This window comes from Galeopterus variegatus, unplaced genomic scaffold (assembly GCF_000696425.1).
Source record: "Galeopterus variegatus unplaced genomic scaffold, G_variegatus-3.0.2 Scaffold3225, whole genome shotgun sequence".
NCBI lineage: Eukaryota > Metazoa > Chordata > Mammalia > Dermoptera > Cynocephalidae > Galeopterus > Galeopterus variegatus.
Window position 1 is genome coordinate 104,034 of NW_007729336.1, and position 26,324 is coordinate 130,357.

The 26,324-nt window shown below is 55.1% G+C and overlaps 1 protein-coding gene across 1 annotated transcript in view; it reads left to right on the plus strand.

Annotated features, from left to right (window-relative positions):
* HPCAL1 (hippocalcin-like 1) overlaps window positions 1–14,432 on the plus strand; it is a 30,184-nt gene extending 15,752 nt beyond the window's left edge. Inside the window, exons 2-4 of the mRNA XM_008584324.1 lie at window positions 7,298–7,702; window positions 9,988–10,093; window positions 13,546–14,432. Of these exons, the coding sequence (XP_008582546.1) occupies window positions 7,325–7,702; window positions 9,988–10,093; window positions 13,546–13,643 (582 nt within the window). The 5' untranslated portion in view covers window positions 7,298–7,324 and the 3' untranslated portion in view covers window positions 13,644–14,432. The remainder of the gene's footprint in view (window positions 1–7,297; window positions 7,703–9,987; window positions 10,094–13,545) is intronic.
* The last annotated feature ends 11,892 nt before the right edge of the window (window positions 14,433–26,324 follow it).

Below are 26,324 nucleotides of genomic sequence, written 5' to 3' on the forward strand. Positions count from 1 at the left end.
GAGGCTGGAAGACGTAGTCCAGCCACATGGCCAGGAGGAAAGAAGAGCACGTGGTCTCTGCCTGGGCTCTGTCTGTCGCACATACGTTCAGACTGTACCTGCCATACCTAAGGCTCTGAGGACCTCCCCTCCCTGTGCTTCTGGAATTCTGGGGCACCAGTGGCCTGCTGGTCTTCCTTACCCGCCCTCTGTCGGCGCTGAGGTTTGACTCCCCATGCCCTGCTCGGCCGTTTGCCACCTCCCTGCCCACTTTCCATTGGTACATGTGGGGCTCGAGGTCATAGACATCACCTCGTGGATATGGTCAAGGTCACAGACAAGGTCATGGGTATGGTCTTTGCTTTCTGCTTCTTGGTCTTGTTGTTGGGGTGGGGATTTTTTTTCCCCCAAGAGAAAAGGGCAAAATCTTCTACCATCTTGGGATCTCTATAGTTTTCTGCCTTCACATTCTTCTATTGCATTTATGCTGTTAGATCTGAGACCTTAAGATAAGCAGGTCCTGGTGTCAGACTTGTTTTCATCCACAGAATCCTTTCTTTGAATGCAGAAACAGGTCAAAATGTTGCTGCTCTGTTCAGTGCTGGATCCAGAAGCCCAGAGTCCTTTCTTCTCCCATCTCCCCAAATGTGGACCCTGAAGCCTGAGAAAGGTCCCTGGGGCTACTAGGACACAGTTTGGAGGCTCCTGGCTGGTCTCACTCCTCTCTCTCATGCTTGAATCATCTCCCTTGCAACCCCAAAGGGGGTCATCCAGGCTCTACTGGACTCCCAACTTTGCCCAAAACCTCCCTGCCTCCAAAGTTAACAATGCCCGAAAGCATGTATTTGTACGTGTGTGTGTGTATACGCGACAACCACAAGGACAGAAAGAAAGAACGCCCGTTCATGCAATTCAGAATGCCCTCTCTGTGCCAGGCCCAGCCAAGACCCAGGGAGGAGGTGACAGGCGGGAAGCATTTTGAGAAGGAGGCACTGGGAGGCAGGATCCTGCAGTCACGTGTGTCTGCGTCCTGCGGGACACATGGGAGGAGCTGGGAAAGCACGTGCATCTCCCGGGCAGACCACGTGAACCCCGCTATTGTCCTCTAGCCTTTGTGTTTACTGTTTGGCACGCCCCGTAATCTGGTACCTTCTGCACTACAAACATCTGTTATTTCAGGAGAGGAGGTGTCGTGACTTTGGCATTTCAGTGGGATTTGCAAGACCATAAATCACAGATCCATTCTGAAGCAAATTGATTCCCTTGTTCTGAGCGGCTGATGTGGTTTTTGATGAGGTGAGAAGCCTCCAAAAGCAGATCCTGAGCTCTCAGAGCCTAGAACTTCACGGACGGTGACTTGTTCTGATGATGGAAAGTGCAGAAATGCTAATCAGGGAGAAAGGACCTGCCATTAGCCAACAAAGGCAGCTGTGAGGGCAACGTGTCCGTCCCCACGGTGCCCTGCTCTGGGCCAGCCCCCGCTCCGGCCACCCGCATTACAGTGTGGGAAAGAGCCAGCCTGACCCAGGCCCAAGCCCTGGCCCCGCCTCCAAGAGGCTCCGTGACTCCCCGAGGGTCAGTTTCCTTGGTCAAGTGCAACTGACATGTAAATTATCTGACAAAACGGGCCCCACAGTCCACGGATGCTTCTTTTGATTGTCCTGTATGAGAATGAGAGCCAGTCAGGAGAGAAGGCTGTGGAGCCTCAGGGACCGGCCCGTCCCGCATCACAGCCTTGGTGACACGTAGTGGTCAGCCCCCCGAGGGAGCTGTCCGTGGCCGCTCCGCCTGCCTAGCCAGGTGCACGGGGGGTTTAAGCAGCAGAGCTCAATTCCTCACAGGCGTGGGGGCCAGAAGCCCAGGAGTAGGGAGTCGGCAGGTTGGTTTCTTCTGAGGCTCCTTCTTTGGCTTGCAGATGTCTTCTGCTTCCTGCGTCTTCATGTAGTTGTCCTTTTGTGTGTGTCTGTGTCCCGGTCTCCTCTTCTTATGGAGACACCAGTCAACTGAATTAGGGCCCACCCTCATGACCTCATTTTAACTTAATCAACTCCATAAAAACCCTGTTGCCAAATACAGTCACGTTCTGAGGGACCTGGGGTTGGGACATCAACACAGAGATTTTGAGGGAAAGAATTCAGTCCATAACGGCAGCTGTCCCATTCTGCTCATGGCTGTTCCTCTCTGGCCACGTGCTGCAGAACAGCATGCTGTCCCCTTGAGGGACCCCGGGACACACTGCTGGGAGGAACAGTGTCAGGTTTCAGCTGAAAGAAGCGAGGGTCGGGGATGGGGACAGGGACGTACAGAAGGAGCCCTTCTAGGGCACGGGTCCGTTCTGCCCGGGCCGCTGCGTTCAAGCACTGGACGGGAGGCTGGACTGGAAACCCCTCAGACAAAACGGTCCTTCCTCCAGACGCTGGCGAGACCGGAGGGGAATGTGGAGAATACAAAGGCTGGACAGCTGCTGAGCTGATGACAGGCCTGGGAGGTTAGCCTTTAACAAGCACAGGAGTTACCGAGGGGGAAGTGTGCCAAGTCTGCAGAGCCCCTTACATTGAGTCTGGGCACCCTGGGAGGACACTGCAGGGCGGGAAAGTTCTGTGGGCCGTGGTCCACGGCCTCATTCTACAGACACGCAGGTGGGGCTCCAGCCAAGGCCACACAGCTGGGAGGCGGCCCTCGTCCCCCAGCACCCCATGCTGCCTGTGCGTCTCAAGCGACCTGCTGGGGCCACAGGTCCAAAAGTGTGGCGGTCCACAAATCCTAACTGAGGGGCGCAGGGGGGCTGAGAAGTTGTTTAACACAAGAACGAACAGACGGAAGCAGGTGGGATGAAAAAGGTCAGTAGAAGGAACTAAAGGGGGAGATTAACCAGAGCAGGAGAACATCTGGACGTCAGGTTGGAAGGGAGCTGGGGCTGGGGTAAGAGGCTGTAGAGGCGTTCATGTAGGTGTTGAGATGGGCATTTGTCATGTGTCTGCAGAACACGGTCTTGTCCTCTGGGCTTGTCTCTCAGACAGCTCCTGACCGTCTCCCCACCTCCAGTGTCCAGCCTCTAGGGGCTCCGTCCACCAGTCGAGACTCTCCGTGATCTCTTTCCCTCTGCATGTGGGTGACTCTTCCCAGCCATGGCTTCACCTTGTCTCTCCTCTGTGCCTGCGTCTTCACGTGGGCAGCAGCCCCAGCCCCCGGCCTGGCTGGGCCCAGCTCCCTCCCTTCCTCTGTGGCGCCCCTCACTTTCTTTCGCACAAGTCCTGTCCCCAGACTGTCAGCCCTACTGGGTGCCCTCTGCCAACAGTGTCGTCCTCAAGGTTGCTGGCTAGACCCCATCACCCTCCAGGGCTCAGCTCAGTGTCCCCTCCCCTGAGACCTTCCAGGCCTCCCCACCACCCTGTTCCCGAACCACGTGCTTTTCATCCTCATTTCCGGAGCACCTTAGACAGTGCTCCAGGGACACTTGTCCTGCTCTATCAGTTTGGGGGTCTCGGAGTCAGCCACCCCAGGCCCACCCCCTCCTGTGAGCCGCCCCCTCCTCTGCCTTCCCACCCATCCTGTTCCCAGCGTGGCTCAGCCCCAGAGGCAGGGATGGATCTGTCCTGTCACTGCCTCGTGCTCACTCCAGTGCACGGTGCACGAGAAGTGCTCCAGACACGTCTGCCGGTGAGCGGGCCTGAGTGCCGGCTCAGCTGGGCACTCCGGGTCCTGCCCTGTTGTTCAGAGGGGAGCCCAGAGCTCCAAGAAGTTGGTGACTTGCCCAAGGTCACCCAGCAGGGGTGGGTGCAGCCAGCTCTGAGCCCACACCCCACCAGTGACCTGTCTCCTTGGCCCTGGAGCCCAGCTCAGGACTGCTGGACTTGTTTGTGGAAGTAACTTGTGAAAGCATCACAAGCTCCGTGGGCTCTGCGTGTGGATTTGTCCTTGTCTGCTCAGTGGCTGGAGAAGCTTCTGGAGAGTCATCCTCAGATGCCCTGCCCAGCACGAGGGGCCTTCTGGACCCCAAGTCTCCATGTGTGTGCATACACGTGTGTGAGAACATGCTAGTGTGTGTACACGTGTGTGAGACTGCACTAGTGTGCGCCCATGTGTGAGAATGCGCTAGTGGCGATGCACCCCAGAGGCCGAGGGTGGCCTCGTCCATGCCCTATGCACAGAGGCGACGGGGTGGGGGGCAGGGCTGCTGTGAGGGACAGGCCCGGGGTGCGCCAGGGGAGAACCTTGGATGGCCGGGCAGCCAGGCGGATGGTGGACGCACACCCAGCCGAGGCCCCAGTGGCTCCCGGGCCTTCCAACCCCACGTGTGGTGCTGGCCTCGGGCCCTTGCATTTGGCTGGGACAAGAGCTGAGCCACAGGGCCAGGAGGTGCCTGGCTCTGAGCAGAGCCGTGTGTCTCCCTGGGTGTGAGCTCCTTGGGCTGCCCGAACAAAGTTTCACAAACTAGGTGGCTTAGGACAACAGGAACACTCTGTCGCGGTTCGGGGGCTGAAAATTTGAGACCAAGGTGTCAGCAGGGTTGGTTCCTTCTGAGGGCTGGACAGAGGATCCTCCACATCTGTGTCCAGCTTCTGTAGCCTCAGCATGCAGGTGGCTGTGTCTTCCTGCTCTGTGGTTCTGTGTCCAGAGTTTCCCTTTTCATAAGGCCACAGTGATATCAGACTAGGGCCCACCCTGATGACCTCCTCCTGACCTGATCATCTGCAAAGACCTTATTTCCAAATAGGGTCACATTCACAGGTACTGTGAGTTAGGACTTCATCATCTTTTGGAGGGGGACATGAGTCAAACCATAACACCAGCTGTGCCTGAGGAGGCAGGACGGCCACAGCGAGCTCGCCCTGTGCACTGTGCAGTCCTGGGGACACCGCCCTCCGTTCCAAGGGGTTCTCTGGACATGGAGCCATCATCGGGTCTTCTGGGGTGACACCAGAAGGACCTCAGAACTCAGCTGAGTGAGGCCCAAGAGCAGTGACAGTAATAGCAGCAGCGAGAGTGAGCTCACATCTCCAAACCTGGTTCAGAGCCTTCTGGTACGTAAAAATCTTAGCGCTTTGTGGTTCTCCTCCGCTGCCAGATACCACAGCAGTAGCGATATTTTGATTTTTACATCCACGTAATTAGCTATGTGTTAAAAGGACTTTTTTGAGCCCCCTGGAGCACACTGGCAGGCTGGTGTCACCCCAAGTCCCACAGTGGATCAGGGAGCTGGATGGTGGGAGTGGGGGTCCCCCCCTCGTCTGTACATTTGTCCCAGGCCTAATGTGATCCCTCAGCTCCACAGAAGAGGGGCCATGTCTGTCCTCGTTTTAGGGCAAACTAACTCCAGCTGGCGTGGTCGGCCCCACACGGCTACATGTGCAGAGCTGGGCTCGCCTGGTTAGGGCACTTCCCACGCCTCTGGCAGCCCCCAAATTTGGCCTCCCTTCACCCCTGACCTCACTCCCTGACTGGGAAACTGAGAGTCAGATTTATGTAGAGATCGGCTGGTTTCCATTTTTTAGCATCAACCTATAGGTAAAGCAGAAAGTAGAGGTTGCAAACCTCGACAATGTAAAAAAAGTGGTTTCATGGCAGAAGCGCAATGTGGATGGAAGGAGACAGAAAACCACAGCTGCTCTCGCAGGGAGAGAGTCCGGAGATGGTGTGTCCAGTGGCTGGATCAAGAAATAGAGGTTTGATCATTTTTATTTTGTGTATCTAGTCTTTGAATTGAAAATACATACACGAGGAAAAAAAGAAGATACATACGAGAAATAGAGGTTTGATCATTTTTATTTTGTGTATCTAGTCTTTGAATTGAAAATACATACATGAGGAAAAAAAGAAAAAAAAGAAGATACATACACAGCGTTCATCATCTCAACATTGCAAAAGGGTTTACAGTAAAAAGTCACCGTCAAGCCTGTGCCCATCCAGCCCTCTCTCCTCTCCTGGCTAAGATTGTCAATTCCTAGTAAGTCCTTCCAGAGACGTAAACACACATGCATATATTTTTCCTCTTTTTAAATAAACAGCGAGCTTTATATGCTGTGTGCACCTCTTTTCACTGAAAGACACATCTTGATGATTATTTCTTATCAGTACGTAATGACGGGCATCTGGCTTGTTTACTGTTGCAGTGATGCAGGCACTGGTGGTGTGCACTGGTTATTTGCACAGGTGGGAGTATCTTTAGATAAGTTTCCAGAAGTGGGATTGCTGGGACAAAGCACACATGTGTTTGTCATTTTGAAAGACATTGCCAAACTGCCCTACGCAGAGGTTAGGAAAGGAACTTTAAGTATATTATTGAAAGTCATAAAGATAAGTAAAAATGAAATCATGTATACATAAAACTAATAAAACCTGGGAAGGAGGAAAGAAGTGGCCGGGAGGTGCGGGAACTTGGTGGCTCACCCTTCATAACAGGGACCCAGTACACACCGCTTCGGATTCATCACGTGGTTCCAAGTGGTTGCTTCTGGGATGAGGGTTGGAGACATTTTTTTCTTTTCTGTCCTTCTTTGTGCTGCAGAAATTATTAAGCCATGTAAACGTGTGACTGCTAACGTAAGAAAATAGCACGAGGGGGTGAAGTGAAAGCTGCACGAGTGTCTGGTAGTACTAAGAGCCCCAGGACCCGTCTTACAGCGGGCCTCGTGGGACGCCACCCGTGGGCTGTGGTTTTGGTCAGAGCATTGCTCTCCATTCCCACAGGTGCCTCGTTTTTTTCCATTAACATTCAGGACATCATTCACTCCTTCGTGCTAATTCTAGATTCTCCTCTGCAGAGCAGTTTCTGAAAGGCGAAATAAAGAGGGGGGACTCCCTAAAAGTTTCTGGACACCTAAGGATAAAAGCCTAATGCAGTACCCAAAAGAGAGAAGTGCTCAGAACAAAAGGTCCGGGTGCAGCTGTCGTGGCCATTCTGCCCTGGTCTGATGAGGGTGATGAGACCAAGGATTTATTTTCATCCCAGCTCCTGTACAACCTGCAGTGGGCACTTGATAATGCCTCATTCCTTTGATTTTTAAGTGACAACTTTTTTTTACAGTTCCAAGTGCTCAGAGTCAGAACATGTCTTGCAATGTGAGGGTGGTCTGTTCTGATTGAATTGGGTGTCTTGGCTTCGTGCACATAAAATAATGGCATGCCTTCCGAGGGCGGGGCATCTTACCTGTGTTGAGACACGGGGCTTGCACAATGACGGTCTTGTTGGTCTCTCCAGCCCGTGATACAGGACATGCAGGGGACGTCGCTCAGCCTGCTCCGTGGCTGTAGGTGGTGAGGAGCCAGACCCCACCTACCCCCACCGATATCCCCAGCTGACTCCCCTGTCTTGCAGGTGTAGTCGCCACCTCTGCCGGCCACCATGGGCAAGCAGAACAGCAAGCTGCGGCCTGAGGTGCTGCAGGACCTGCGGGAGAACACGGAGTTCACCGACCACGAGCTGCAGGAGTGGTACAAGGGCTTCCTCAAGGACTGCCCCACCGGCCACCTGACGGTGGACGAGTTCAAGAAGATCTACGCCAACTTCTTCCCCTATGGCGACGCCTCCAAGTTCGCCGAGCACGTCTTCCGCACCTTCGACACCAACGGTGATGGCACCATCGACTTCCGGGAGTTCATCATCGCGTTGAGTGTGACCTCACGGGGCAAGCTGGAGCAGAAGCTCAAGTGGGCCTTCAGCATGTACGACCTGGATGGCAATGGCTACATCAGCCGCAGCGAGATGCTGGAGATCGTGCAGGTACCGTGGCACCCGGGCACGGGCTTGGCACAGAGGCCTGCAGGGACCCCGGTCACTCTGCAGGCCAGGGCTCCACCAAGGCTGGCCCACTCCCAGCCCAGGGCTCTTCATGTTCACCACCACACTGGGTCTCTCTTGGCCAGGTTGCCACCTGGTGGGCTTTTGGAAGTGAGCAGGCGTCACCTGAGTGGGCGGGTCCTGGCACACAGCAATGACACAGCCAACGTTTATGGATCACCACTATAGATCAGGCCAGGGAGGATTTTGCTCAGTTTTCATCTTCACAACCATAGGAAATTCTCTGCATTTCACAAAATTTGAGGCTCAGGGGGGCGATTTCCTAAGAATTAACAGAGCTGAGAATTAGATCATTGCAGGACCCTTGGCACTTGCAAGAGGTACTTGCTAAGACCCTGGGAAAGCCCTATATTTGGGAATGCGTGTATGCATGCGCACGTGCGTGTGCGTGTGTGTGTGTGTGTGTGTGTAGGAATGCAACAAACAGCTTGTAACGCCCCAGGAACGTGCAGTTGAAAGGTAAACTGAAACGTCAGTGACCACGAGAATAAACTTGCACCGGAAGGACACCACTTTACAAGGACTTTGTGCCTGTCAACAGCCCCAGCAGATGAGGCTGTTTTCCAGAAGGAAACCAAGTTTTGTTCACTTGGCCACGTGTTTCGGTGGGTGGTAGTGAGTAGAGAGCCAGGAGCTGCCCCTCCCCTCTGTCTCCCCCCTGCACTTCCTGGAGCCCAGAGGATCCAGTTCCAGAACACCTGAGCAGGGGCAGTTCCACATGTCAGGAACACATGGGAAGCCGCCTGCAGCGGGTTTCAAATCCACAAACTCCTCCACCAGCCTCAGGAGTGACCAGCCCGTTTCCCAAATAGATGGTTTTCACATAGTGAGAGTAAATGAACACACTTGGGGAACTCTGGGGTCCATTCACCACTTAAGCAGTGGTGGAAGTAAGAACTCTAGTTCCTGGGAATTGCATGTCCAAGCCCACGTGTTAACCCTTACCCTGTGCAGATGGACGTGCCTGTCCCTGGCTGAGCAGTTGGCTTGGCCGGACTTAGAGACAATGCTAGAACCGTGCAGAGCAGTGAGGAGCAGCCTTTCTTGTCCAGATGGCATATGGCTCCTAGGCCCCCAACCCTGAAAGCCTTCCCCCAGTGCCATCCGATGGCTCCCTGGCTGGCTGGGTGGTGTTTCGCACTGCACTCCTGGTTGCTGCACCTTTCTCAAAGTGGATTAGTGTGTTCAGCACCCCAGAGCTTCCGAGGAGACCTCGGGGGGTCTTAACCTTGCGTTTAGGTCTGCACTCATGGCCCAGTCCCAGGAAGATGTCCTGAACCTTCCCCCTCACCCCCATGGTGAGCTGGTGGGAGATGGGCCAGCCTGGCCAGCCCCGCCCTCAAATGGAGATGGGGTGAGGGGGCGGAGCATGTAATACATATCAGAAACCTTGGGGTCACTCTTTTTATTTCTCAGATACCCTGCTCTTAAGATATAATGGCTATTCTTAGCCTTTTGTCTCAGGAATGCGATTATCAGTCAAGCCACTTCCACACATAGTGCTCAGAAAATCCCACAGTGGCGCTGCCCCTCTTCCTGACATGTCACTCTGATCAGCTGCCAGTCACTGGCCTCATCACCGTCCCCCGCTGCCATGTACACATACACCCACCACCAGCATGGAGGCACCTGCCAGGGTGGATGCCTCGGGGAGACACACTGAGGCCTGCAGCAGTGCTGAGCCCTGGGATGACGGCAGTGCCCTCAAGAGAAGGTTCCCACTGTCTGCTTGTAGTGACCCTAGTGCTGCCCCACATCCTGTCCTTTTTGGGGCTGGCTTTGTGGTTCTCCCTGTGAGTTTCAGGGGCTCAGTCTTTTTCTTTTTTTAATTGAGTCATAACAGCCACATAGTAAAAAGCACACAGCTAAGTGGGCAGCGTGAACTTTACATGTATGTGCCCATGTGACCACCACCCACACTCAGGCACCGCCACCCTACAGAAGGCCCCTCAGGCTCCTTTCCAGCACCACCCTCCCCACCCCCAGCCAGAGATAACCCCCATCCTCACCACCACCATGGCAGGGGCATTTTGCTCTTAAACTTCGCCAAACTGTGTCTGGCTTCCTGTACTCAGCATGCCACTGTGAGATTCACCCATGAGTAGCAGGAACATTTTCCTGACATTTTGCTGGCAGCTCACACATTTGCCCACCTGCCCCTGCAACCTCCAGGATCTGAGCACACCCTTCCATGCGCTTCTTTGCAGGCCATATACAAGATGGTCTCCTCCGTGATGAAAATGCCTGAGGACGAGTCCACCCCAGAGAAACGCACCGACAAGATCTTCAGGCAGATGGACACGAACAATGATGGTAGGGGCAGGCGGGGGACACTGTGTCTGTGCAATGCTGTTGGTGGCAGGGGTGTGCTCGGGATGCTCTGCGTCCCCTCTGCAGACTCTCAGCCTCCTTCAGCCCAGCCCCTCCCATGCCCTGCCCACCTGGTGCCGCTGTGCTGTGGGAAGAGCAGGACTCAGAGTTGGGGACCCAGGTCCTGCGTCCTGGCTCCCTCCTCACAGCTTGGTAATCCCGGGCACATTGCTGGCCCCTCTGAGCTGCAATCTCCTCACTCATAAAACTGGGGTACCAATATTCCCATGGGTGTATCTGGGGGTGGGGAGGCGGGCAAGCTGACGGCGCCTGGGACCTAAGTGTCCCAGGTTGTGGGGCCCTGGGAAGCTGGCTGTGCCTCTCTTGCCACTATCCTGAGATGTGAGGCTCCCTGATGGCCCCCGTGGTCCTGGGGGAGCTCTGCTAGGGGGTGCGGTGCTGCGTGTCTGCCTGTAGCAGCTGCAGCCGGCTCTCAGGAGGAGGGACGGTGGTGGCCGTGGCCATGAGGATGTGCCCTCGCGTGTCCTACTCTGCATTAGCTGCTGGGTTCTGGGAGGATCCAAGCGAGGGGGAGGCAGCTGTGGAACCTGGTGATTCTGTTCTTCTTGCGGCTTTGTCAAGTGCAGCCACAGAACCAGGTTTGATTTGCTTTTGAACGATAAGGAAATGCGACATTAAGAAAAGAAAATACTCCCCGGCTGTGCTGGAGATTAAAAATAAGCTAATGCACAAGAAAGTGCTTTGTAAAATCTAAAATGCACCACACAGGTGAGTTAAAGGACTGAGCCCAGCAGGGAGATGAGAGTTTCGGTGTAACTGTAGGCAGCAAAAAGCATTCCAGACAGCAGGGTGACAGTTTTCAAAACACGTTCACAAATAAAACAAGACAGCCTTGTGCTTAGCGTTGCCTTTGGGCTAATTTAAAATGTGTTTTCCACCCTCCAGTGCAGCGAGGCACAGATTTTGGATTCCAACAGACCTGCACTGAGTCTGGGCTCTCCCGAGCCTCAGTTTACTCTTCTGTGCAATGGGGATAATAGATCCAATCTCGAGTAGTTGAGAGGATTCAATGAGATGATGCCTGTAAAGCTCTTAGCACAGTGCCCAGCACTCCACAAATAGTGGCTGTTGTTCTTGACCTCACGGTGTCCCTAGGCCAGCCACCCACAACCACCTGCGCTGACCTGCTTTTCTGGCCTAGCCCGGCCCACCCCATCAGAGAGCAGCTAGGCTGGCTCCTTGCACCTTCCCAGGTTGTTTGTGAACTTGGATGGTGTGTGCCACTTGCTAATGTGCCCTCTGGGACAGAGCGCTTCCTCCTGTGAGCTCAGGGGACCTGTCCATCCCTGGAGCTTTGGGAGGGGGAGGAAGAGGTGATAGCGGAGAACTGGGGCCACAGCCAGGGTGCAGAGTAGGGTAGAGGCAGAAGGAGGTCAGGGGCACAGTCCTCGTCCTTGAGGCTTCTCAGGGGACTTCTCAGGAACAGATGGTGCCCCTCAATTTGTCTCTGGCCACCCCAGAAGGTGTATGGCTCTCCCGGATTCCTGGGCTGGGCTGATGGGCTTTCTCCAGGGCACAAGTATCATAAACGCCACCCTCTCCTGTTAGTTGTCACTCAGGATGCACATCCAGCGGGACACACTGTGCTCAGGGACACTCTTACCCACCCTGCTGTCTGTAGAAGGAGGGGGTGGAGGTCTCAGAAGCCCCTCGGTGTCTCCACAAGTCCCGAGAGCCTCCTGGCTCAGCTCAGGGCTCTCCTTTCTAGAGGCCAACCTGGCTGATCCTGCTTCCCTCAGCCTCAGACTCAGGGGGCCTGGGCTGCAGGGAGGGAGTTGGGGGATGAGCCTGGTGCTACCCTTGAGGCTTTTGGGACCTTGGACCTCGAGGCCCCACACAGCCAAGGAGACATACCCGCTGCCTGCCACCCTGGGGTCAGAGGCTGGAGGGCTGGAGGAGTGGCCTGTAAAGTCCTCACCACCCATAAAGAGAGTAGCAAGGCCTGCGGCTGCTCTCTACATCAGCGAAGGGTCCTGGGGCCTTTTCTGAGGGGGTGGCTGTCCCTTCCTTTCCCAGTCCCTTATCCTGGGCATTAGCTGATACCCATAGGGCCAGCAGACTGCCCAGGCCCCAGGGGCATAAAGTTTGTGCCCCTAGAGAAGCCGGCCTGATCACACCCCACTGGGGACCCACAAGGACAGGGGGTCCCTGCCCCGCAGTAGGTGGGAGGGGGTTCCCTGCTGACAGTTCTCTGCAGCTGGCTTCACAGCAGTGGCCACTGACCGAGTGCCTCCTGTGGCCTGGCGTGGGCTGAACCCCTCAAACTCACCTCCCAGCAGCCCTTAGAGATGGCGTTGCTCTCAACCCGCTGTAGAGGTGAAGACACAGAGTGTTAACGGCTCGCCATGTCACCTGTCCAGCCATCCTACAGAATGCATTCCATCTGACAGCTGCCAGAGATGAGGAGTGGCCCTAAGGCCCAGGCCTCCAGAGTGCAGGGTCCCCGCCATACCCAGGTCCTTCCCCACCAGCTGGAGAGATGAGCGGGCCCTGGGAGGTGGAACTTGAACAGAACAAGCGCTGTGATGACCGCATGTGGGCGTGTCACAAACGACCGCGGAAGGGGGCAGCACATGGTCAGAACTACCCACCCCCGGCCACACAGGCCCGCCCTGGGCCCGCCGACCTCCGGAGGCCACTCAGCCCAGTGCACTCAACCAAGTCTTCATCGTGGGAGAGTGCACGTTTGTCACCAGCATTGGTTCCTGTGGAACTCACATTTCTATGGCACTTCAGGTTTAGAAACCACTTTCCTATCTCCTGATTCTAGAAGTGACAGTGTCCGTAGTAGAGGAGGCACAGCAGACAGGGGACCAGCTGATCCCTTAGCGTGGCCAGTCTGCTTTCTCTTATCTTCCCACCCACTGTGTGGGGCAGATGTCACAGAGCAGAAAGTGACACTCTGAATCTTGGCAGCAGGCCTATGCCATAGCCAGTGCACGGCCAAGCTGCCAGTAGGAGACCACGGCCTGGGCTGCCGCAGGATCACCCAACCAGAGTGGCCTCCTTAGCCCTGAATTATTTATGGGTGAGAAGCAAATGCCATATTCTTTCTGGACAAGTCACGTATTTCTTAGTAAGTAAAGTGTGGGGTGATTTCCAAAAGGATTTGAATTCTCATCGGCCGCATCACCCTGTCCTACTGGGTGTGTCCTTTGAATTGCCCAGTGCTTTGCAGGAAGCAGTGAAAGCAAAAAGGGTTTTTTCCAGAAATGCTGCTAAGTGAGTGGAGACTGGACCCTGCCCAGTTTTAAGAAGGCTCAAGGCTTTGACCAGCGGGGTGTCCCTGACCTGAGAGTTGTCCCGTCCTCTCTGGAGGTGTAAGGAACAGTGAGCACTGGCTAATTCTGATTTCTCCTCTCTCTACCCCGCAGGCAAACTGTCCCTGGAAGAATTCATCAAAGGTGCCAAGAGTGACCCCTCCATCGTGCGGCTGCTGCAGTGCGACCCCAGCAGTGCCAGCCAGTTCTAAGGGAAAGGGCCTCTGGACAGTTGCAGAGAAGCACAGGCTTGTCTTGCCGTTTAAGCTTTGCTTGCAAAGGTGGCTGCCTCCACCGTCCTTCCTGCTCTCCCGGACCCGGGGCCAGGCAAAGCGGCGACCTACCTGGCCCAGCCGGCTGCACCTCCCTCCTGACCAATGTGACATTCCTCCCCTCCCCCCCCCGGCCTGGTCCTTCCAGGGCGACTCCCAGAGATGTGATGACATGCGGGATTCAAGTGTTCTTGGCTCCAGGGCACCTCCTTGCCCCAGGGGACCCAGAGAACTGCACCAAGGATACCAGGCAGGAATTTCCAAGATGGTGCCCAGGCCAGCTAATTTATCTTGTGATCCCAAAATGACTCTGTGGGAGAGGAGCGGGCGAGGGTGGAGGGAGAGTAGACGGGCAGGCCCCTCCCGTGCATGGCTTCACCTTGTTCATTTTCTCTGACCAAAGCTGCTTGCACGTGTACATACTGTGGTCTCCTCTCTTTTAATATATAAATTATATGTATGGTGCAGTGAAATGTAACATGTAGGTCCCGTATTTAATGCCTCCGACTGCCTTTGAAGCGTGGTCCCCCCGTGGCCTGTGACCCTCTGAGCCTGGCTGTCTTGTGGTATTTATGTGCTCTCGATCTGCCCGTTTGCACAGGAAATGCATGCGTGCCCAGCGCCGGCGCGGCCTGCCGTCCGCGTGGTGAGCGCGGGCATCTGTGTCTGGTCTGTCCTCCTTGTTGACTGGTCTGGCACTTCTGGTATTAAAATGATCAAATAAACGAATTCTCTGAGTTTTTTGTTTGCCCACGGGAGCCCTCATTCTGAAGGCCGTGGCCCTCCCTCTGCAGGAAAGGTGGATTCACTGGAGTCCAGCTGTTGTTGGAAACCTCGGTGCCTCCTGCATCCCTCTAGCCGTTGCTGTGTCTATAAATCTTGAGCTGCCTGTTTTTCAATATCTGCCTAATGCCAAGAAACATTCGTGGAAATAAAAGATGACTGTTCTTGGCAGGTCTGACTGGCGCCCAAGCCTCCCTCCTTTCCCCGTCTCCCTCTGTGGTCTAATCAGCAAGGTGGTAGGAAAGCCACCTTGCAAGAGAGGATGGGTGTGGACCAGGGCGTCGGGTGGGCAGCCCTGGTTTCTCATCCTGCCTCCTCTGCGGCCGTTCCTACTTCTGGCCCCAGCAGCGGATGCCCAGCAGAAGGAGCTTTAGCAATGGGGGTGTTTGTCTCCCGTGCCGAGAAGTCCCACGGCAGTGCCTTGTGGGTGTGGCTGATTCAGTGGCTCAACAGCGTTATTAACAACCCCAGGTCTTTCCCACCTTCTCTACCACCTGCCCCCCAGCTCAGAGAGTCAACTTTTGTCCTTACACTAGTCTCCTTGGGGTCCCTGCAGCCACTGTTGCAGTTCTGGGCAATACAGCAAACACACCCAGGAGCATCCAGAAGCAATCCTGTCCTCTGCCCTTCCTCTGAGAAGGAGCAAAACGTTCCAGAATTCTCCCCCCACCCCGTCCCCTCCCTGCCAGCCTCTCATCTCAAGGCCAAAGCCATGGCCCATGTTTACACCCAGGCCAGTGTCCTGGAAAGGGATGTCAGATGACCATGACAGGCCCAGGCCGGTTAAGATGAGCCCCTTGGCCAAGGAGGTGCCCTCCTCTCCGACAGGCCACAGGGCTTCTCTGTGCCTCAGTGTCTGCACCTGTACAGCAGCATAAGGGCAGCAGATGGCTCAAGGTCACAGGTGTAGAGAATGTGGCCCAGAGCCAGCCCCACAGCAGGCCTCAGGGACAGCAGCTATTTTGTTGATTTTAGTCATTTTCATATCTTTTAAGACTCCATGCTTCTTTTATCTCTTTTTTTCTGACCAGTAAGGGGATTGCAACCCTCGGCACGGTGTGGTCTGCACCACACTCAGCCAGTGAGCACACCGGCCACCGCTATATAGGATCCGAACCCGCGGCCTCGGCGCTACCAGCGCCGCACTCTCCTGAGTGAGCCACGGGGCCGGCCCCGTGCTTCTTTTAATAGAAATGATGTGTCCATCTGCCGAGTGCCTTCTGAGTCAGTGGTACTGCCGGAGGGTATTTCATAGCACAACTCTCCAGAATCACTGAGCCTTGATGGGGGAGCCAGGTGGGTGTGTGTGGCGGGGGCAGGTGACCTGCTACGAAGTGGCAAGATGGTGCCTTTGGCAACTCTGCCTGGCCTGGAGGAATTGCCAGTGAGGGGCTCGAATTTTACAGAAATGTAACAGGACAGGCAAGGGTTAAACCAGTAGTGTTTGTTGTGGGGAGGGCTGCAGTTAGATGGGAGCAGAGTCCTGGGGACATAGATGGGAAAGACCATTGAATTAGTCAGGGGTCTCCAGAGAGCAGAGCCAATGGGAGAGATGGGTGGATGGACGGACGGACGGATGGACGGATGGATAGATAGAATAGGGCTCTGGGATAGATATGGATAGAAAATGGCTCTGGACCTAGCCTGCACGTCTTATGACTCCCCCCAGAGCCCCCATGGTCTTGCCCTGAAAACACAAGATAGATACAGAGAGGGATGGGTGGATGGATAGAGTGGGACAGACACAGTGACAGACGGATCATAAGGAACTGGCTCATGTGCTTGTGGTGCTAAGTCCCGAGATCTGCAGCAAGCTTGCGGGAGGCCCGGGAGAGCCAGTGGTGCTAGTTCCAGTCTGGATCCGAAGACAGGAGGAGACCAATGTCCCAGCTCAAGATCGTCAAGCAAAGAGTAAATTCTCTCTTTGTTGTTCTGTTCACGCCTTCAACGGATTGGATGAGGCCCACGCACATCGGGGAGGGCAACCTGATCTACTCAGTCTATCAATTCACATTAATCTCATCCAGATACACCCTCACAGACACACCCAGAATAATGTTTGACCACAAGTCTGGGCACCCTGTGACCCAGTCAAGTTGATGAATAAAATTAATCTCATAGTGGCTTCTGCCCAAATGTGGAAGACGTGGGTCTGGGGGTCCTGGTGGACCCTGCCCCAGGAGGAGCTCACAGAAGTCAGTGTGGTTCCTCTGGGGGTCCACTGCTGCCTGGGAGAGAGAGGAAATAGACCCCAAAGATGGTGGCCATATGCCAAGAAACCCAGCTCATCAGAGGGGAAAAGACCCCAGAACTGAACCCAAGACTCTGTCACCTAAGCATCTCCCCAGCACGAACGAATTCTCCGTAGCCTCTTCCTCTGTCTTGGAGCCAGCTCTTCCAGGGCTGGTTGTTAGAAAGTGCCACCTCCTGTCCCTCCCTAGTAATTTGCACTGCTGGCCCTGTGCCTGCCCCCTTTTCCTCATGTCCTGTCCCCTGCAAGTTTCCCTCTTGCCCTAGGGGATCCTAGACCCTTTGCCATCCTGTGTGGACACCTGAAGTTGGTTGAAGTCCCTTGGCAGTTGTGTACGTGTACCTCATGCTAGAGACGGCAGACCTAACAATGCACGTGCCTACGTGAGGTCCAGTGTGCGTGGACTCAACAGAACCTCAGGAAAATGGCTCCCCGTCTAGCATGCATGTCTGTGACTTCCCCCAGGACCCCATGGTCTCGCCCTGAACGTGCCCCAGGAGGCTGCTCAAGGGATGGGCTCAGACCTTCTTCCTTTCATGGGGACCCCCCTCACCCTGGAATGGTGGCTCCATGGCCCTTTCGGCTGTTCTCACACCCCTGCATGGCATCATGCTCCCTGGGAAAACACAGGGCTATAGAAACAACTCCCGAGACTGGAAAGTGCTTGGAATGTAAAAAAGGAAACCCTGGGTCATGGATGGGAGGGTGGGAGTGTGGGGTGTTATGCCCAAGACGATTCATCTGGGCAGGCCATGATCAACCCCCAGGAAAGTAGGATTGTCACCTCCCTTACTCTGAAATTTGAGCCTTCAATAATGCAGCAACCCCCCCCCCCAAAAAAATAAAAAATAAATAAAAACAAGAAAAGAAAACAATGCAACCGCAGGCATTTTCTGTTTGGGTGGCTGACCTTCCTGTGGGAACCAGTGCTGGGCCAGCATAGCATCCGCCTGCATTCACTGAGGACTTCCTAGGATGCATACAGCTAAGCACTTTGAATGTGTTGTTTGATTCACTGCAACATAGTCTCACTACCCACATTGTACAGGTGGATAAATCAGGCTTTAGAGAAATTAAGTAACTTGCCCCAAATCCCTAGCAAGGGGCAGCAGAAGCAGAATTTGAAGCCCAGATATGCTTCCAGACCCCGAGGGGCACCTCGTCCCAATTACAGTAGCCCGGCCTGGATCCGGGGCCCACGCTCAGGGCCTTGGGTGTCCAGGGAAATGAAGTCCTGGAGGCCTGAACAAGTCTTAGAGGCACTGTGTTTGTGGCACTGAGGCCCAGTCCCCTACCAGGTCAATGGTACAGCAGAGAAGGTGTCTCCCCACCTCACCATTGCCCGAGGGGGGCCCTCCCTAGCAGGCCCCTTTCTCATCCAACAGATTCCTCCCCTCCCTGCCTCCTGAGATCGGGGGTAGGCCTGAGCCAAAACTGGGGGTCCAGACAGGATCCCAGACCCCCAAAGAGGAGACGGAAACCACCAGGGAAAACAGCCCACTGTGTGGGGCGGTGGGCAGGGCTCGGACAAGTGGCAAATGGCCCCATCTAGTCCCTCTCAGTCCGGGCCTGGCCTGGCTCTGGGCCAGAATGGCTCAGTGGCCTGGTGGCTTGCTGGTTCTGGGCTCTGGCTCCATGTGGGCAGCAATGGATCCAGGCTCTGTGTGTGTATGTGTGTGTGTGTGTGGTGTGTGTGTGTGTGCTGTGGGATGTGTGTGGTGTGTGGTGTGTGTGTGTGCTGTGGGGTGTGTGTGGTCTGCATTTTGTTGTGATGTGCATGCACTGTGGGGTGTGTGGGGTGTGTGGTGTTAGTGTGTTGTGGTGTGGTGTGTGGTGCTGTATGAGTGTGTGTGTGTGGTGTGTCGTGGTGTGTGTGTGCACTGTGGGGTGTGTGGGGTGTGTGGTGTTAGTGTGTTGTGGTGTGGTGTGTGGTGCTGTATGAGCGTGTGTGTGTGTGGTGTGCCGTGGTGTGTGTGTGCACTGTGGGGTGTGTGTGGCATGTGTGGTGTTTGTGTGTGTGTGTTANTGCCTTTGGCAACTCTGCCTGGCCTGGAGGAATTGCCAGTGAGGGGCTCGAATTTTACAGAAATGTAACAGGACAGGCAAGGGTTAAACCAGTAGTGTTTGTTGTGGGGAGGGCTGCAGTTAGATGGGAGCAGAGTCCTGGGGACATAGATGGGAAAGACCATTGAATTAGTCAGGGGTCTCCAGAGAGCAGAGCCAATGGGAGAGATGGGTGGATGGACGGACGGACGGATGGACGGATGGATAGATAGAATAGGGCTCTGGGATAGATATGGATAGAAAATGGCTCTGGACCTAGCCTGCACGTCTTATGACTCCCCCCAGAGCCCCCATGGTCTTGCCTTGAAAACACAAGATAGATACAGAGAGGGATGGGTGGATGGATAGAGTGGGACAGACACAGTGACAGACGGATCATAAGGAACTGGCTCATGTGCTTGTGGTGCTAAGTCCCGAGATCTGCAGCAAGCTTGCGGGAGGCCCGGGAGAGCCAGTGGTGCTAGTTCCAGTCTGGATCCGAAGACAGGAGGAGACCAATGTCCCAGCTCAAGATCGACAGACGGATCATAAGGAACTGGCTCATGTGCTTGTGGTGCTAAGTCCCGAGATCTGCAGCGAGCTTGCGGGAGGCCCGGGAGAGCCAGTGGTGCAAGTTCCAGTCTGGATCCGAAGACAGGAGGAGACCAATGTCCCAGCTCAAGATCGTCAAGCAAAGAGTAAATTCTCTCTTTGTTGTTCTGTTCACGCCTTCAACGGATTGGATGAGGCCCACGCACATCGGGGAGGGCAACCTGATCTACTCAGTCTATCAATTCACATTAATCTCATCCAGATACACCCTCACAGACACACCCAGAATAATGTTTGACCACAAGTCTGGGCACCCTGTGACCCAGTCAAGTTGATGAATAAAATTAATCTCATAGTGGCTTCTGCCCAAATGTGGAAGACGTGGGTCTGGGGGTCCTGGTGGACCCTGCCCCAGGAGGAGCTCACAGAAGTCAGTGTGGTTCCTCTGGGGGTCCACTGCTGCCTGGGAGAGAGAGGAAATAGACCCCAAAGATGGTGGCCATATGCCAAGAAACCCAGCTCATCAGAGGGGAAAAGACCCCAGAACTGAACCCAAGACTCTGTCACCTAAGCATCTCCCCAGCACGAACGAATTCTCCGTAGCCTCTTCCTCTGTCTTGGAGCCAGCTCTTCCAGGGCTGGTTGTTAGAAAGTGCCACCTCCTGTCCCTCCGTAGTAATTTGCACTTCTGGCCCTGTGCCTGCCCCCTTTTCCTCATGTCCTGTCCCCTGCAAGTTTCCCTCTTGCCCTAGGGGATCCTAGACCCTTTGCCATCCTGTGTGGACACCTGAAGTTGGTTGAAGTCCCTTGGCAGTTGTGTACGTGTACCTCATGCTAGAGACGGCAGACCTAACAATGCACGTGCCTACGTGAGGTCCAGTGTGCGTGGACTCAACAGAACCTCAGGAAAATGGCTCCCCGTCTAGCATGCATGTCTGTGACTTCCCCCAGGACCCCATGGTCTCGCCCTGAACGTGCCCCAGGAGGCTGCTCAAGGGATGGGCTCAGACCTTCTTCCTTTCATGGGGACCCCCCTCACCCTGGAATGGTGGCTCCATGGCCCTTTCGGCTGTTCTCACACCCCTGCATGGCATCATGCTCCCTGGGAAAACACAGGGCTATAGAAACAACTCCCGAGACTGGAAAGTGCTTGGAATGTAAAAAAGGAAACCCTGGGTCATGGATGGGAGGGTGGGAGTGTGGGGTGTTATGCCCAAGACGATTCATCTGGGCAGGCCATGATCAACCCCCAGGAAAGTAGGATTGTCACCTCCCTTACTCTGAAATTTGAGCCTTCAATAATGCAGCAACCCCCCCCCCCAAAAAAATAAAAAATAAATAAAAACAAGAAAAGAAAACAATGCAACCGCAGGCATTTTCTGTTTGGGTGGCTGACCTTCCTGTGGGAACCAGTGCTGGGCCAGCATAGCATCCGCCTGCATTCACTGAGGACTTCCTAGGATGCATACAGCTAAGCACTTTGAATGTGTTGTTTGATTCACTGCAACATAGTCTCACTACCCACATTGTACAGGTGGATAAATCAGGCTTTAGAGAAATTAAGTAACTTGCCCCAAATCCCTAGCAAGGGGCAGCAGAAGCAGAATTTGAAGCCCAGATATGCTTCCAGACCCCGAGGGGCACCTCGTCCCAATTACAGTAGCCCGGCCTGGATCCGGGGCCCACGCTCAGGGCCTTGGGTGTCCAGGGAAATGAAGTCCTGGAGGCCTGAACAAGTCTTAGAGGCACTGTGTTTGTGGCACTGAGGCCCAGTCCCCTACCAGGTCAATGGTACAGCAGAGAAGGTGTCTCCCCACCTCACCATTGCCCGAGGGGGGCCCTCCCTAGCAGGCCCCTTTCTCATCCAACAGATTCCTCCCCTCCCTGCCTCCTGAGATCGGGGGTAGGCCTGAGCCAAAACTGGGGGTCCAGACAGGATCCCAGACCCCCAAAGAGGAGACGGAAACCACCAGGGAAAACAGCCCACTGTGTGGGGCGGTGGGCAGGGCTCGGACAAGTGGCAAATGGCCCCATCTAGTCCCTCTCAGTCCGGGCCTGGCCTGGCTCTGGGCCAGAATGGCTCAGTGGCCTGGTGGCTTGCTGGTTCTGGGCTCTGGCTCCATGTGGGCAGCAATGGATCCAGGCTCTGTGTGTGTATGTGTGTGTGTGTGTGGTGTGTGTGTGTGTGCTGTGGGATGTGTGTGGTGTGTGGTGTGTGTGTGTGCTGTGGGGTGTGTGTGGTCTGCATTTTGTTGTGATGTGCATGCACTGTGGGGTGTGTGGGGTGTGTGGTGTTAGTGTGTTGTGGTGTGGTGTGTGGTGCTGTATGAGTGTGTGTGTGTGGTGTGTCGTGGTGTGTGTGTGCACTGTGGGGTGTGTGTGGCATGTGTGGTGTTTGTGTGTGTGTGTTATGTGGGGTGTGTGTGGCACATGTGGTGTTTGTGTGTTCTGTGGGGTGTGTGCCCGCTCTGTGGTGTGTGGTGTTGTTTGTGGTGGGGGATGGGGCCAGGCTGTGTGCCTGGTGCCTCTGTCTCTGCAGACAGGGCTCTGGGGACTCAGGGGTCTGTCCTATGTCCAGGTGTCTTGGCTGCACACCCAGGGTGTCCTGTGTATCTTTGGCATGGAGGGACCCCATGCGTCTGGCTGGGGCCTGTGTCTACAGGTGGGTGCCCCATAGGAATGCGTGTGAGGCTGTGCTGAGGGGCAGCCCTGGCAGCTCATTCTAGGTGGGTGAGGTGGGAGTCCCCAAGCCGACTGTGCCCAGCTGTAGGCCTGGTGGGCTCAGCCTCAGCTCTGGGGTGCCCACCCTGCTCCTGGCTCAACCCAGGCTGACCGTGGCCTTCCTATCCCCCTGAACATCACACTCTCCCACATCAGGCCCTTCCTGAGCCCACCCCAGATATCCCTGAGCCCCCACCCCTCATTCACAACACTGTGCCTCTGTGCTGATGTCATCAAATCACTTCCTGTCATCTCTACCCCAGAGTCCCGCCAGGCCTTGCTGATAATTACCACTCAGGTAATGAGTGAGTGAATGAGTGACGTAGAACCACGCCCCCAGCCCCACTTCCGCTTGCTGCCCGCAGAGGCCCTGGACGCAGCCAGCTAGCCCTGGGTGTGAGTATCAACTTGGTCTCAAATGAGCCACGTGATCCTGCAGAAGTCTCTGTCCTCCCCTACAAGCCATGGCTAGAGGGCCAGGGTGTCAACCTTGATCTTGCACCCACAGAGGGAGATGGGGGATGGGGGTTGCTGCAGGGCCTCGGGGGAGGGCAAGGACCCCCGGAGGCCAGGATCTGACCCTCAGGCTCTCAGGCTAAGGACCAAACGCTGGCAACTGGGCTCTGGGCTCAGGCCCTTGGGACCCTGGCTCCTCCAGATGTGGGGGCCATGGGGCAAGAGTCTAGCACCCTGGATGGGGCAGGAAGAGCTTGATCCGGGAACATGTAGAGATGGGGAGGGGCAACATTGGTATCCTTAGGTCAGCTCTGCTTCTGTTCAGCAACAGGTACCTGGTACCTATGCATGAGGCAAGTGGCCCTGGACCCTGTCCCCAAGGCCAGTCAGTGGAGTGGGGGCAGGTAAGTCAGATCCAAAGGGAGCCAGGGTGGTCGCAGACCATGATCACTCCCCAGGGGGGTGAGGGGGTGGGGGCCCAGTGGGGTCACTGGGCATTGTGTGGGCACAGGGGGAGGGACTGGGGACACCTCAGGAGGCAATGACTAAGGAGCATGACCTGTTGCGGGTGCTGGCAGAGGAGGCAGCAAGAACAGAGGCTGAAGGGGACCCACTAGCTGTTCACCAGACTGTGCTGCAAGCCTGAGGCAGGAGGGCAAGGGCTGAGCTGGGGTCTGGGCTTCACCTGTATGGGGTTCAGAAAGAATTTCTGGGAAGGGGGTAACGACCTAGTCAGGGGACCAAGGCTGCCTTGAGCCTCTTCCTTAAAGCCCTGGATACCCGGGTGTGACTGAGGAGCAGCTCTGGGTCGGGGCCATGCGACAGTCCCACAGCACTGCGGCCCATGAGGGGCCTCCCGTAGCAGTCCCAGCTCTGCACACAGTAGGGCTGAGTGACCTGACAACTTAAACACGAGGTACTGCTGCCCCCTGGTGGCCATAACCGGGAGGGCCGTCCAGGGCTCAGGTGTGCTGATCCCTAAGGCCTCCCCAGAGCCTGGTTTTGGAGCTGCTGCTTTGGTAGAAGCTTTCTGTCCCCGGTCCCATTTGACAGATGAGGATAGTGAGGCCTGGCGGGGCACCTGACTTGCAATAGGCCACACAGCACACAGAAGCTGAGGCCAGGCTCCTGGTACCAAGGACTTGGAGGCCTTGTCTATTGGGTTGCCAGGTAAAACAAGGGTGTCCAGTTAAATTTGAATTTCAGATAAACAAATAATTTTTCAGTTTACATAAGTTCCGTGTAATATCATATTTTTATTTGCTAAATCTGGCAACTCTACTTGTCAAGCCGTGGAGCTAAGCCTGCACACCTGAGGCAGGTTAGACGCTTAGGGGGCCATCCACTCCCAGGGCCAGGCACATGCCCCTCCTGGTGGAGCCACAGCATGCTCCGAGGCTCTGACCCTTGGCCTGGCCCCAGCTCCCCGTGCCTCTTCCCAGGCAGAGCTGCACCTCGGCTGGGCCAGCATGGAGGCCCTCAGCTCCCGCCCGCTCACACCACTCGCTCACCCAGATGGGAAGCCTGGGAAGGTGGCCCGACTGAGGCTGCACCTCAGTAACCCCTTTGGCCAGAGGCAGAGCATGCTCACGCTTGGTCAGCCCTTGTCATCCTAGAGTCAGCAAGAGGATGGATCAAATCCTCCTACGCCCAATAACAACAGCAAGGACGTCTCAGGTGTCTTCAACCAGTGCACTAAAGTCTGGGCTTCCCTCGTAACCTGCCAGGCAGGCACTAGCCGGCTTCCTATTTGAGAAGGTGGAGGCTGCTGCAGTAGGGCCTGTGGCCAGTGAGGGGTGGGCCTGGGCTGGGCTGGGTTCGTCCAGCTCAAGGGTCCAGCCTCTGCAGAGTTCAGGAGTCACAGGTGCTCTGGGCTGCCTCCATCTGCTGCCCAACCTGTGCAGGGCACGAGGGTGGGGACGAGAAGGAAGGCTCATTCTAGTTGTGGTTATTGTCCTTCAGTAAGTGGCCAGGCTCTTAAGGGAGTAGGGACCTGTTTGCACTCAGGTCCTTCTCAATTCAGTGACTGAACTTGGACGAGTCACTTCGCCTCTCTAAGCTTTATCCCATCTGTAAAAAAGAGCTCAGCAAAGCCTTTTCTTCAAATGACATCCTACCTTGAAACCCAATGTACAAAACTGGGTGAAACAGGAGAGGGCAGAGCCCCTACCTGTGGGCACTGAGGCTACTTGGGACCCCGGTTTGGGAAGGGGTGACTCTCACCTCCAGGGGGTAGTTTACCATCTGGGCTCAGAGATGGCTTGAAGCCCCACAGACCCAGCATGGGGCAGGGGGATGAAAAGGTATGGGGCGATGGCCAGAAAAGCCCCCTAACGGAGATGCCAGCCAGCCCCTCAGAATAACTTAGGAAAACCTAATAAGTAAGAGCGGAATCTGCAGAGAGGTGCACAGTCACCATTGTAGCGGTCACTAAGAGTACAAGGAGCACACGACCACCAAAGACAAGCTGAGTGAGGCCTGGGTAGGCCACTGGGTCCCAGCCACAAGAAGGCACAATGGGAGTCAGGCAGGAGGCCAGAGGGTTGCCTGAGGGCACGAGCAGCTCTCCGTCCAGGGGCTGCTTGCCTGCCCCTGCTTGCTGCAAGCTGTCCACGAGGGGCAGTGCCACGGCCCGGAGCTCCAGCATTCAGGGTCTGACCCAACCCCAGGAAACCTGTGACAGGGCAGATCCCCTCACCTCCAGGGGACAGAGGGAGAGCCCAGCACCTGTGGAAGTTTCAGTGTGCAGGAACATTCTTGTCCCTTGCTCCCGATGGGTCTACTGCCCCCACGGGCCTCATGAGCTGGGCTGGCAGGAGCCAGCCCTCCTGGGCCCTGCCAAGATGAGGACCAGGACTTGGCCGACCCCAGCCTGAGCCAGCCCGCCTGCCTAGACAATACCTCTGGCTGTTGAAAAGCCCAGGCATGGAGAAGACGACGCTGAATGAAGGCAGGCTGGAGGCACGCGGGCTGGTTTGAGCGCTGCCTCACGAGCTGTGGGACTTGAGTTTACCCCTCAGCCTGTCTTCACTTGGGAAGCCTATTTTACAATCTTTTTAAAACCAGTAATTCATGTCAAAAGTACAGCAGGTAGTCAGCCCCCACTGTCCCCCTCAGGCCTCCGATTCTCCTGCCTAGAGGCAACCTCCCTTACCAGCTTCTGGTAGGTTCTCCCAGAAATGTTCTGCCCATATGCAAGTATGTGTGTACACACACACACAGTTTGGTGGTCTGAGGTTTGGTTTTTGCACAAACTGTAGCATACTACAGTGTTCTTGCCCTGCTGCGTCCACTTAATCTAGCTTGGAGATCGTTCCATACTCGTGCATATAGATCTGCCTCATTCCTAACAGCTGTATATCCCATCCCACTGATAATTTCATCAATACCTTCTTGTGGTGTGTAAGGGGTTGTTTCTAATATACGCTGTTATAAACAATGCCACAATAAAGTGAATTTCAGTATTGCCAAGTTTCTTCCAGACAGTTCCTATAATTTTCTTCTCTACCTATGGTTTGTGAGCATGCCAGTTGATCCAGCGTGCTGAGGAACTTTACCATCCTTGCCAGTCTGATAGGTGAGAAACAGATTCCCATAGTATTAATATGCATTTTTTAAGGGGTTGAAACATCTCATGTTGAAAAAGTTGGTGTTTACTGTGAACTGTACATTCACGTCTTGCCCACTTTGTATCATTTGCTTATTTATTGGAGTTCTTTTAATGTGAAGGAAATGAGCCCTTTTCATGTAGTTTTCCTGTTTGTCTATTGCCTTTTTTTTTTTTTTTTTTTTTTTTTTTTTTTTTTTTTTTCTTT